At 42.9% G+C, this 12,433-nt stretch overlaps 1 protein-coding gene across 1 annotated transcript; it reads right to left on the bottom strand.

Moving 5' to 3' along the window:
* Positions 1 to 8,504: 8,504 nt before the first annotated feature.
* LOC145397957 (uncharacterized) lies at positions 8,505 to 9,212 on the bottom strand. The gene has a single exon (XM_080270934.1). It carries the CDS (start codon positions 9,210 to 9,212, stop codon positions 8,505 to 8,507), a length of 708 nt encoding a protein of 235 aa, XP_080127060.1.
* Positions 9,213 to 12,433: the final 3,221 nt, after the last annotated feature.

Here is a 12,433-nt window from a genome sequence, read left to right as displayed (position 1 = left end):
AAAATAGTCCCATACTATTCTTTACCTCTCCTGTCACTACATGACAAATGGGAAAGAAGATTATCTACTTACAAAGCTACTCAAGTATAACAACCGCTCGTCCACAAGTCTAATATATAGATAACTTCTCTACAAGTAACATACAAAGTCTTATATGACACACACACACCACACACACCATTGCCCTTCCCTGTGTGAACCCGATCTACCATGATGTTCATCTCTCCTGCCACACCACCTCCAACACACACACACACACACACACACACACACACACACACACACACACACCATCACCCTACCCCGTGTGAAGACGAGCTGGCGTGTCGCTCTTTAACATTCCTCCCTCCTTCCCGACCCTCCTGACCCCTCCACCTCCCGCCGCCACCACAACCACTACCACCACTGGTTGGGCATATAACGGGATGAAATGCTCACTAGTAAACACTATTGTGTCTCTAATGAATGTGAAGGAGGGGTCCCCATGGCCAGTGAATCAACACCCACCATGTGCGCAGGTACAGTATGTGTTGTTATCTACACATAAAAAAAAAGTGTTAGCCTAAAAATAATATATCCTGTGAAATACTGTTATAAATGAGTGAGAATAAAACGCAATAGTTATCTTACTTATCACATTTTCAGACCACCCTGTGCCCGGTACATCCTAACAGATGAGGGCATCATCAGCTCCAGTTTTCCAATCAGGTGAGTTTTACTTCATGACTATGATTTGTACTTAAAACCATGGGTGACTAATGCAGTGAGTTTTCATCACCCGACCCTCCTTTCCTACACTAGGGCTTGGGGTAGGGGCATGGCGGGACGGGGCAGGGCAGAGCAGGGCAGGGCAGGGCAGGGCAGGGCAGGGCCGGCCTGGCGGGGTGGGGTGGGGTGAGGTGTAGCAACACCCAGTCACCCCAGTTCTAACCCCTCGGAATCCTGGTTTTCTTTTCAAAAACTTGTTTCTCATTTTGATGTTTTAACGAGTTCATTACATGTAGGTATTTTCCTTTTCTCCCACACAGGTCCCCCCACCTTATACGTGGAGGCTATCGTCCTACCCCCTCCAGAAATGCCCAACAACAACACACGCGGGGGTAATGGCGCCAGCAGAAGGTGCTCGTGTATGAAGTCCAATATGCACTCGGCCACCACGAACATACTGGCGAGTTTGATGGACCTCACTGATAAGTTATCGGCCTGTGAGTGGTGCTGATCACGGACAAGGGAATTCAGGTCCCCCCCACACACACTTCCACAGCAACGCAGACATCCCCGTCACCACCTGCTCCCGTTAACCCAAGCAACCATCATCAGACAACAACAATCTCAACACCTACTTCAGCGGGACAAGGAGTGACAAGGAGTGGGGCTACCCCCCACGGGGGGATACTGAAAGGGCGGGTCAGGAAACTACGAGTATGAGGCGGGGTAGCGGCAGCAGCAGCAGCAGCAGCAGCAGAAAATACGATGGCGTCACCCAGCTCCGACTTCAAGACTTCTCCTAACCCCCTGGGGGCAGCTATGAATGCACCCACTGGGCGTGGGGTGTGTGGTAAGGGCATCCGGAGGGTCAGGTCAGTTCGGAATCACATTGCCCCAGCTGGTTCGACCCCAGGTTCCCCCATTCAGCAACGGCTGAACTTCACACAAAACCAACAAAAACACCAACAACCCCCCCCCCCTGAACCTTCACCCGAAACCAAGGACACTGAGGTCATAGACCTCACAAACCCAACACAGACACAAAGCACAACCTCGGGATCCTCGCAACGTTCAGATGATGATCTCAGCAAAAAGATGCCATGGCTGATTTCACAGAGTCATGGGATGGCAATGTGGACGACATGATGGACGGTTCCCAAAACGCAAACCAAAATCTGTTGCCAAAATTAGATCCCACAGTCTTTGAAGCAACTCAAAGCATGGACTGAATTGTGTCTGATATATAACAAGGAGGGGTAATATTTTTAGAATGGAGTGTATTTCTAGTCTTTTTGTGTCATGGAAAAATAGGAGTGTGAGTAGTTCATTAAGTGCAGTGAATTGGGTAGGTGGTAAGTAGCTTTTAAGGTCTAGAAAGTAATTTTTTATATGTCTATACTCTATTCACCAGGCCCCAAATCACAGTCTTGATGTCTGAGATGTAGTATTGCCTTAGGTTAACATTGGGCTACAAAAAATGCTGCAAAATGACGAAAGTCATGGCCTAGTTAAAATGAATGTACTATAGGATGGTGTTAACTTATACCGGTGTGTGTAATTTTCTCTTGTGTTCTGGATTTGTAATTTTTAGATGGACCTCCCACCCCCCTCGCAGTTATGGATGATTTGGTTAATTATTTTTTAATTAAATCTACAGTTTACAGTTTCTTTGTACCTCACAACATTTCTTCCTAGGAAGGTATATTTTTTTAAGTTAATGATGTTGCACCATAAGAAATAAGTGAACATTATGTTAGACTGTTTTTTACTACAGTATGATGCAGATTTGTACCTAATAACATTTCTTCCTAGACAGGTATAGTTTTAAGTCAATGATGTTGCACCATAACAAATAAGTGAACATTATGTTAGATCACACGAATTAATGATACAATAAATAATAAACTAACTACAAAATCCAGTGGGGTTTTCTTTCCTTTGTGTGTGTGTGTGTGTGTGTGTGTGTGTGTGTGTGTGTGTGTGTGGTGAACAATTACCTCCTGGGGCTTTGTTTAGAGAGGGGAGGGAGGGAGGGAGAAGGATAGAGAGAGAGAGAGAGAAAAAAAAAGCCTGGGAGGAAAAGGGCCCAGGGAGGTAGGAAGGGAGGGTAACTTTCTCTTTACGTGTGTGTGTGTGTGTGTGTGTGTGTGTGTGTGTGTGTCAGGAACCATGCATCTAAGGTTATATAACTTTCTCCTTGTGTGTGTGGGGGGGGGGGTAGGAAGCTTGTATCTAAAGTTTCATAACTTGTCTGTATGTGTGTGTGTGTGTGTGGTCTCTCTCTCTCTCTCTCTCTCTCTCACACACACACACACACACACACACACACACACACACACACACACAACGACTAAGGTGGCAGACTAGTCGGGCAGGGGCAAAGATTTGGCCGGCGCTGGGCCGATGGGGTAAGGGAACCGTTACAGGGCTGGGAGTGGAGTCTCTCTCTCTCTCTCTCTCTCACCACAACTAAGGTAGCAGGCCGGTCGGGGCGGACGGGGCAGGGGAACCGTTACAGGGAGGGGAGTGGAGTGTCTAAAACTCCACACATAACCCAAAAAAAGCCATACATGACATTTTAAAATGGAACAAATATGTTACGAGGGTCACACCTGATTTTTTTTACCAATAGGGATAAACATGCTCTGAGCTCAAACATCCAGGAGGTTAACATCATCTCTCTACAAACTGAACCTCTGTTTTACCAAGTGGGCAATGCAGTAACATGTTTCAAGTTGTATTTACCAAACATGATGCAACAATACCTTGGGGGGGGGGAACCTACGTGTACAAACACGATATAACATGTTCTTTCAACCTGGATTACCAAATAACTGGGGAAGGGGGGAATACGTTCCGGATGTGGGTGCTCTATGACCTTGAAGGTCATGTTAAGGTCATTGGATATGCAAAGGTCAATGATCCCTAGGCCCATTCTAACATCCTTCTACCTCAATTTCAAGCTCAGTTACCTCTCTTTACCCTAAAGGTAATGACCCCCCCCTGTACCCTATGACCCTCAAGGCCATGCACTAAGCAATGGTCATGTCAAGGTCATTGGGTACGCAAAGGTCAATGACCTCTACGTACCCTACCTCATTAATATGCAAAGCACGTGTGTACCATAAAGGTCAATGACCTCTATGTAGTCTAACACCTGCTACCTCATCACGTGCCATGCACCTGTGTATCCATCGTACCCTAAAGGTCAAAGGTCAAGGTCATCAGGTTTGAGGCAATTTTCTCCCTAGCGTTGTTACATCGCCAAATACACCTACAAAAATCCCACGTCATTGGCTTACTCTGTTGGTCTCATGGGCTGAAACTGGTACCATCTTAACCTCTTAAATCCGATGCCATTTTTTTTTTTTTTGGGAGGGGGGTAACTTCAGATGATTTTATTCAGAATCGGAGAGAATTTTCAAACTGTGGGGGTAAATATAGCTTTGACTGATCCCTTTCTTGTTGCACATCATTTCCAAGTTCAGTAAATAAATCGCTAGGAATATTTACAGAATCCAAATTATCTGTTTCGAATTCTAAAATATAGGATATTTAATGAACCTTTTGTCCTCAGCCTCAGCCAATACTGAGTATATTAACAACCGGTTGTAACACCATCGTATCATAAAGCAGCTTCATCCATGCAGGTCTCGAACCCACCTCACCACTGAAATCTAAAAGATGAGTGACCGTCACGTACTTATAACATTTTCCCTGTCAAACCCACACACACCGACACAGTGCAGTGTGCGTGGTAGTAAATGTCAGCTCTCCCGGTCACGATGGTTGACAAGATGAATATAATTATATTAACAGATTAAAAAACATCGTAACGAGAAGCATTCTTATCTGTCTTTGTCTTGAGCCCACCTGGCCAGCCGATATTGTCCAGTTATACTCCCTCAGGTTGTTTCATTTTCACTTATTGGTTGCTGCCCTGTTTCTTCTCTTTTCAGCATACCCTCCTTCCAGTTAGTCCTCTGCTTACCTCATCTGCTGCCTCTATTCCAGAGTTTCTGTTCTGTTATCGTAGGTGCTTCTCTGTTATCTGTTGTACAAAATGCTTTCTATTAGCCCATTCACTCAGATGTCGTATTCTTCAGTTTATTCCTGCTATTATCAAACGTTTTCATTCAGCAGTTTATCTAACTCTAGCACTGAAGCAGTTAATCAGTTCAAAATATCTCTCTGTAAATCGAGCAAAATCGTTTATCATTAGCAAGAATAACGTGGAGAAATATTTATAACACTGAAGGGGTTAATGTCTGTTTTAACATTTTCACTGTAGTGGTTATTGGCTGTACTTGTTCCCCTAAACAAGAAGGTCACTTGTTATGAATCAATTTGATCGTTGCGTTCATTCGTTTTTAGATATCCTTCACATATAGTGAAGGCCGGGCCATACATTAGCCCGGTTGCCTTTAATTTCGTTTATAAAGATGCCAACACGCTGGCATGCGGCAGTCTTGGTCGCCTTATGGCGGCTTTTCACCCTGCTTGATCTCTAGCAGCCTCTCTTCAATCTGCACCGTTTTATTTATCCTAGTTATTAATGTAAAGCAGAACATTATATATGCCATGTTTCTCACATCCCTGTTACATTTACATACCAAGGCCTCTGTCAAATTATAACAACAGCGGATCCATATAATGCTTTATTCCAAAACAAAAAATATACATAAAACTTTCCCACACTGGTACTTATATGGTTATTCCTACATAAAGTTCAGTCAAGTAAAGGTTATTGTATTTGATCCTTATTGTTGTTGTTGTTGTTGTTGTTGGTGGTGGTGGTGGTGATGTGAAGGTGGTGTTCGTTGTGTAATAATGGTGTTGGCTGCATGTTGATAAAGTGGGTGCTGTGTGGTGGTAGTAGTGGTGATGATGGCTGTTGAGGGATAATGTTTAGAAGCAGTCGTAGTGATAGTAGTAGTGGTGGTGGTAGTAGTAGTAGTAGTAGTAGTAGGAGTAGCTCCAGGATTATTTAAAATTTGAACTAAAAGGACTATAGGCAGCAGCTGCCCCTATCCTGCAGCCCACCATCCTCCTTTTGGGTGAGAGAGGGACCTGAGGGACGTTGTATAACCAGGCAGCGAAACCACCCTGCCACACTGGTGCCACCACTTGAAGGCGTCTCTCTCCAGCACCTGATGATAAGTATGTAATGCTGGTGGTATTGGCTGGTCGTTTTTGTGATGGCTGGATGGAGGCTAAGTGGTGATGGTGGATTGGATGTTGGTCAGTGTTGTTAACTGGTGGTGATGGGAAAGCTTCGTTGCCTTTTGACAATACTCTCTAGCAATACGATAAGGGTAGTGAGAACAACACTTAGACCTAGTGCTATGAAGGCGTCCTGTTGTATGTCCCAGGTTGTGTGTTGTTGTGTGGTGATGATATTGCTGTTAATGATGGTGGTGAGCAACTTACTGGCTCCTAACAATATACTTCAACATCTGAGTAAAGACAGCCATAACATCACCCAGACACAGTACTGTGAAGACGCCCTGTTAACTGCTTCAGGACGTATGGTGGTGGTGTTGATATTGTTATGTGGTGATGATGGTGCTCTTGGTGGTGAGTGACTACTGACTCTTCACAATGCACTCAATCATCAGGGTAAAAAGGCAGCCACAACAACACTCAACCCGGTGCTATGAATGCTCCCTGTAGATGCTCCAGGTTGTTATGTTGGTGGTTACGCTGTATTATGGTGGTGGTGTTGACACTGTTGTCGGTGGAAGGATGTAACTTACTGTCTGTTCACAATACACTCCAACACAAGGGTAATGGCAGCCAGACCAACTCCCAGCCCCAGTGCTATGAAGGCTCCCTGTAGATGCTCCAGGTGCAACACACCCGTCTCATAAACCTATACAGAACAAGAACAGTCTGGGTACTCATTTTTGTGGATATCATTACCTCTTGATAATATAAACTATTTTTCTGATGCTTTGGACTCGTTTAGACCCAGTGATATAATACTGGGAGTATGTTTCGTCAGCCCTTCGATTTTTTTCTGTGTTATCTTTGTCAGATTATGTTCAGGTCAAGTTATAGTTGATGTTGATGATACTGATTTCAGTTAATTAGTCGACCTAAAGGAAGACGATGCCTCAGACTCATACTAATATATTACTAGAATTATGATGATGATAATGTCTAATGTTGCTGAGTGGTGATGGTAATCGATTTCTGCTGCTACGGTAGTTATAATAATCGCTAATTTGTGCTGATACGGTGATGATAATAATCTCTGATTAGCGATGCTGCTGTGATAATAATAGCTGATTTGTATCTACAATGATCATCATGATAGTGGTATGATTTGTGTCGTTATGGTGCTGACAATGTCTGATTTGTCATGCTATGTTGACGAAAATACTTATCTAACTTGCGCTGCTACGGGGATGATGATATTTCTCTGAACTGCACTGCTACTTTGTTGGTGACAGTGACTGAACTATACTGCTACGACGATGATAATGATGGTTTAATCTGCACAGTTGAAGGTGATAATCGAGCCGTGCATCAGAGCTTACTTGCGTGGTGGGTACGGCGATATTTCTGACGTGCGTCTCATATATTTTTCCCAGGATGCCTGTCTCCACGATGCGCTGAAGGCTATTGGATATGAGAGGGGTGAAGGCTGTGTTGCGGGGTAGAAACCATGTCATGTAGTCTCTGTACAGCTGTGAGGGTGGGTAGTGGTTTGGTGAAAGTGAGAGAGAGAGAGAGAGAGAGAGAGAGAGAGAGAGAGAGAGAGAGAGAGAATATTTAATACACCAATTTTACACACACACACACACACACACACACACACACACACACACACACACGCAGGTGAAATCTAGCAGCTCCACTTACCTAGCTGCTATTTTTGTAAGACTGAAAATTGTTACCCAGTTCTAATATTCCCAGGACTTACAGAAAGGCATAGTGAATTTATTGCAATCGCAATGAAGGCAAATACATCTTTTTTCCCAACAAAGGAAATGAGAAAACAAATGCTGACTTCATTCGCCTGACTCAATCTCTTTATCAGTTATCGTTTATCAGTGAGCAGTGATACTGTCTACTGAGCAAAAGGTAGAAAGACATGGCACATACAGGTAGAGTTTTATTTATGATCATCTCATGGTTACCGTCTCCTTAATTCTCTCTCTCTCTCTCTCTCTCTCTCTCTCTCTCTCTCTCTCTCTCTCATAATACCATGGGTTTTTCCTGTGCTGAATAAAAATTGTCAGTTGTTAACAAGAACCTAATGTAAGGCGTCATCGTTGTAAATGTGTGTGTGTGTGTGTGTGTGTGAAGGTCAGGGCCGGCCCAAGCAGGTGCGGGGCCCAAGTCAAGGAGTAGGGGCGGGGCCCCTCTGATTCTGAATGTCAAACCCAAAGTTACGCTTAATGCATGGATTCAGATCAATCAATCAATCAATCATTTCCTGTAGCACCCTCGTGGATGCAAAGGGCCTCGATGAATTCAGATATTAATGCAAATGATTCGTTATGAATTAGAAATGTAAAACAAAGATTCCTAAACCACCATATCATAGATATATACAATACCTCTACGATACAAGATACAATATAATATACAAGATACAAGATACAATATAATATACAAGATAGATACAATAGATATATACAGCCAATACAATGATAAACAGACAGTAAACATGTTCTGGATCATATTCATCTTTTTTGCCTTCATCCTTCAGATTATGAGATTCATTGTGCTGTTTCACATCATTCACTGCTCCAGTGCAGTTTTAACTGTTGTTATGTAACTGAACCCTAGATAATTATCTTGTGGGATTTAATGCCTGCAAAGTATCTGATTATTTCGTTGTAGTCTAGCTGAGATGAGACTTCATTTTCAATTGAAAGTAAAGTATCATGTGACTTCAACTGCTGGAATCTTTGTTCCATGGATGAAATTGCTCTATCAAGGATGAGATTGAAACATCTAATTCTGAAACTTTCTTGTGGACTTTGAACTGGCTCATCTTGAGCTTCATATTGAAATGTTCGTTTTTTTCTACGAATTCTGTTCTCTTTAAAGACAGGTTCAATGTCCATATCATTGGCTATCTCCTTTGCATCTGCAAGAACATTGTCAAATTCATCAGTTCTGTATTTTTGCAGCCATGCAATAGTTCTCCCCATGCTTTTGACTGCAACAGAAAGTTCAACTGCCTCACCTTGTAGCTGTTTACTGACCTGATTGACCTGAAAGAGGATAGCATACCAAAATACTATGGAAACAATGAACTTGAAATTTTGAGGCTGACTGCATAGTGACACAGTCTCACTGCGAGCTTTGGGGTCATTTGTTTCCTCAGCAATATCCACTAAGGCATCGCAAAACTGAAGAATTTGGTACCTCACAGCTTTGACACTGTCAATACGACATTCCCATCGGGTTTCACTGAGAGGTTTCACAGGCAAATCCTTAACATGTGAAAATTGCCCATCTCTGAGTTGAAGCAGAAAACAAGACATACAGCCTTTGAAGGATACCAAAGAAGGTCATTCCCTCTGGACACGTCTTGGCAATATCCTCCAGTAACAAATTGTAACTGTGGCATGCACAGGGTGAAAAGAAAGCTCTTGGGTTCATTTCCTAAAGACGAGCTTGAACACCAGACTTACTGCCTCTCATGTTAGCACCATTATCACAGCCTTGTCCCCTGATATCTTGTAAATTTAAACCCAGTGTCACTAACTTGTCAAGAAGAACATCCAGGAGACTCCTGTAAATGCTCATATGTTCCAACAGGAACAGTGGAGCCATCAGATACATATCTAATTGTCAGAGACAACTGCTCTTTATGACTAACATATGGAGTAAAATCAAGTATAACAGCAAAGTATTTTGAGGCCTTTATACGGTCAATAATGGTCTTCTGGACTTTGTTACCCATCAGCTGAGTCAACTCATTCTGGATACGCTTGCCAAGGTAATGGTCATAGATCTCTTCATCCTGGATTCGTCGCAGGTGTTCATGCATAACAGGATCAAACTTGGCAATCACTTGGACTAGGCCAAGAAAATTACCATTTTTAGATTCAATGAGTTTATCAACAGATCCTCGGAAAGCCATGTTATGTTCTGAGAGAATCTGAACAACAGCAAGGAGACGCTGAAAAACATTTTGCCACCGTAGCTTTCCGTCAATGATTCGCTGCTGATGAATTGAACCCAAAGAGCAACCCTTCTTTAGTCTTTGCTCAGCCTCAAACCATTGAACACTCGCCTGCAAGTGACCACTGGACTTTTCGTGCTCAACTAAACGCACATTAGCATTGGACCAGTCACGAAACCCATCAGAGGACAGCACGGCATTAACACTGGGAAAAAGCTTACAACAAAAACAAAATATCTGATTTTTTTTCCTAACTGAATACACCAGCAATTTTCTTTGCATCACCTCCCCATTCGATAATTTGCGCTGTAGGTAGGAATTTGAAAATTTCCTGCCTGTTGCATCTTTGGGGAATTCATGGTTCATATCTAACTTATGTGGACCCTTTGTGACCAGAAAATCTCGCTGAGCTGTGGAAAGAATTTTTGACCAAGAGGCAAGATCCTCATAATTTTCAGTAAAGCTAACATCAAGGCTGCTGTCTTTCCTCTTGAGATCTGACGTACGCTGCTGAGGCAAGCTAGATGATGATGTAACTTGTTCAGCAGTTTGCACGGAAGGAGCTGCAGGAAGATTGGGCAGATTTTGGACCTCCATGGAACTGACTGACTCACAATCTGACACTTCGGTCTCAGTGTTATTCTTTTTAATGATAAATTTCTCCATTGCTCTACTGAGACGTTTAACTTCATTTTCTTTTGCTGCCTTTATCTTCCTCTTTTCACTGCCACTCAGGTAGATTCTGCCAATGTCACGCTTTCTTCTCGGCATCTTTTTGCAAGGGGGGAGGGCTAAGGTTCTTTAAACAATATTTAAATTTTTCAAAAAGATTTTCTTGACAAGTGTTAAATTAAGTGCTGTTCAACTCCTGCTTTTAGCAGAAGATGAAGAGATTTTCGGCCAGAGAATTTCTTAAACAAATCCACTAACAGTTGGTGCGCTACAGTCAGAGAAAAGAACTGCTAAACATTGCTGTTATCAAATGGATCCAAAGACACAGATATCAGCAAAAATACATAAAGGCCTGGGTCCTAAACTCCTAATTTGGATGTCGCAATACCCACAGTCAGCTCATGTAACTGCAAACTGAATACAGGCCAGATGCTTATAATCCCAGTAGAAATTCATTTAATCATTTAAGGCAAATATTTCCAATAGAAATTTACTGACTATATTTGACAGAATCTCTTCATTAGCCCGATCAGGATCTCACAAGAAAACTATGAAACCTAGGCCAACAGCCGAAATCACTTGGCTCAAGGACTCAAGCAGTTAGCACTCTTTAATTCAGGAAAATGCATGCAGCACAAATTTCACAGATTAGACCTCTGATAAACAACACTACCAAGACAATCAGTCAAGCCAAGAAAAACCACACACTTCTTGAAAACGTGTTGAAGAGATAAACATGAGGAGGAATGTGATAAATCTGCAAGGGTCATACATCTAACCTTGGGCAGAGCGGGGCCCTAAATGAGCACTGTGAGAGAGGCGCGTGGCTGGTGCATGTTACATAATGCTCAATCAGGGGCTTGCCCAGCTGCAGACATGTCAAGTGCGTTGCGCCATATTATGCTCTCTCAGTGGCCCGCTCGTGAGGCGTGAGGCCCCTAAAGGCCTGAAGTTTTTTTTTTTTTTTGGGGGGGGGGGAGCGCGGGGCCCCTTGAGGCGCGGGGCCCAATGCAGTTGCATCCATCGCATCGCCCTAGGACCGGCCCTGGTCAAGGTGACTAAAACTGTCGTGTTAAAACAAGATTTATATGGAAATGTGAATGATGTAAAAGTAATATTTTCCTTACCCAGTCTTCAGGCGGAAGTGAATGGCATCATTTCGTGTTAATTAATTTATTAATAATTTTTTGAAGCCAAGAATTCAACTAAAAGTTGCCTTGTGGTCTAGTGGGTTTAGGGGCTTGAACACGATTTTTTTTCCATAAAGATTCTAGTAGTAGGGTATATTGGAGTTTATGTTTGCTCTCTTAATGCCACCCACGAATGAGTAACCGATCCTCTGGTTTTAACTGTCTGGCCTGAAAAGCCTAAGTGGAATTTTATTTATTTATTCGTATAAGTAATTGATGTTGGCTTATATTTTCAGTCAGACCCTTACCTTCTCGTCCATAATATACGTGTTTCGAACAAGGTCATTTTTTATTTGAAGGTGGATCACGATATCGCTAGAGTCGATGAAGGCGTGTGTGCCTTTCATAACCAGCTTCAGGATTAAAAAGTCATAGTCCATTGGCTGGGGGAGGGGTTCGAGGTACATCCGACGCCCCAGGGTGAGGTACACAGGGTTGGTTGATTGTAGGAGGGCTTGGGGCACGAACGCTCCGTAATCCAGCATGCCGGGGCTGGAATAATAATAATAATAATAGCCTAAGGGATGGTTTATTATAGGAGGGCTTGAGGCACGAACTTTCGGTAATCCACCATTCTTGAGTTAGAATAATAATGATAGAAGTAGTAGTAGTAGTAGTAGTAGTAGTAGTAGTAGTAGTAATAGTAGTAGTAGTAGTAGTAGTAGTCTAGGGGGTGGTTTATTATTATTGGAGGGATTGGGAAACAAACCATGGT

Source organism: Coenobita brevimanus, chromosome 44 (assembly GCF_032717465.1).
Source record: "Coenobita brevimanus isolate Jiangsu-jjx chromosome 44, ASM3271746v2, whole genome shotgun sequence".
Lineage (NCBI taxonomy): Eukaryota > Metazoa > Arthropoda > Malacostraca > Decapoda > Coenobitidae > Coenobita > Coenobita brevimanus.
Note: the sequence above shows the minus strand (reverse complement) of the source record. Positions and strands in the feature narration are given on the sequence as shown.

Bases quoted from the DNA above. Each gene is read 5' to 3' on its own strand.
- LOC145397957 (XM_080270934.1), bottom strand. From the start codon at position 9,212: ATGTCTTGTTTTCTGCTTCAACTCAGAGATGGGCAATTTTCACATGTT.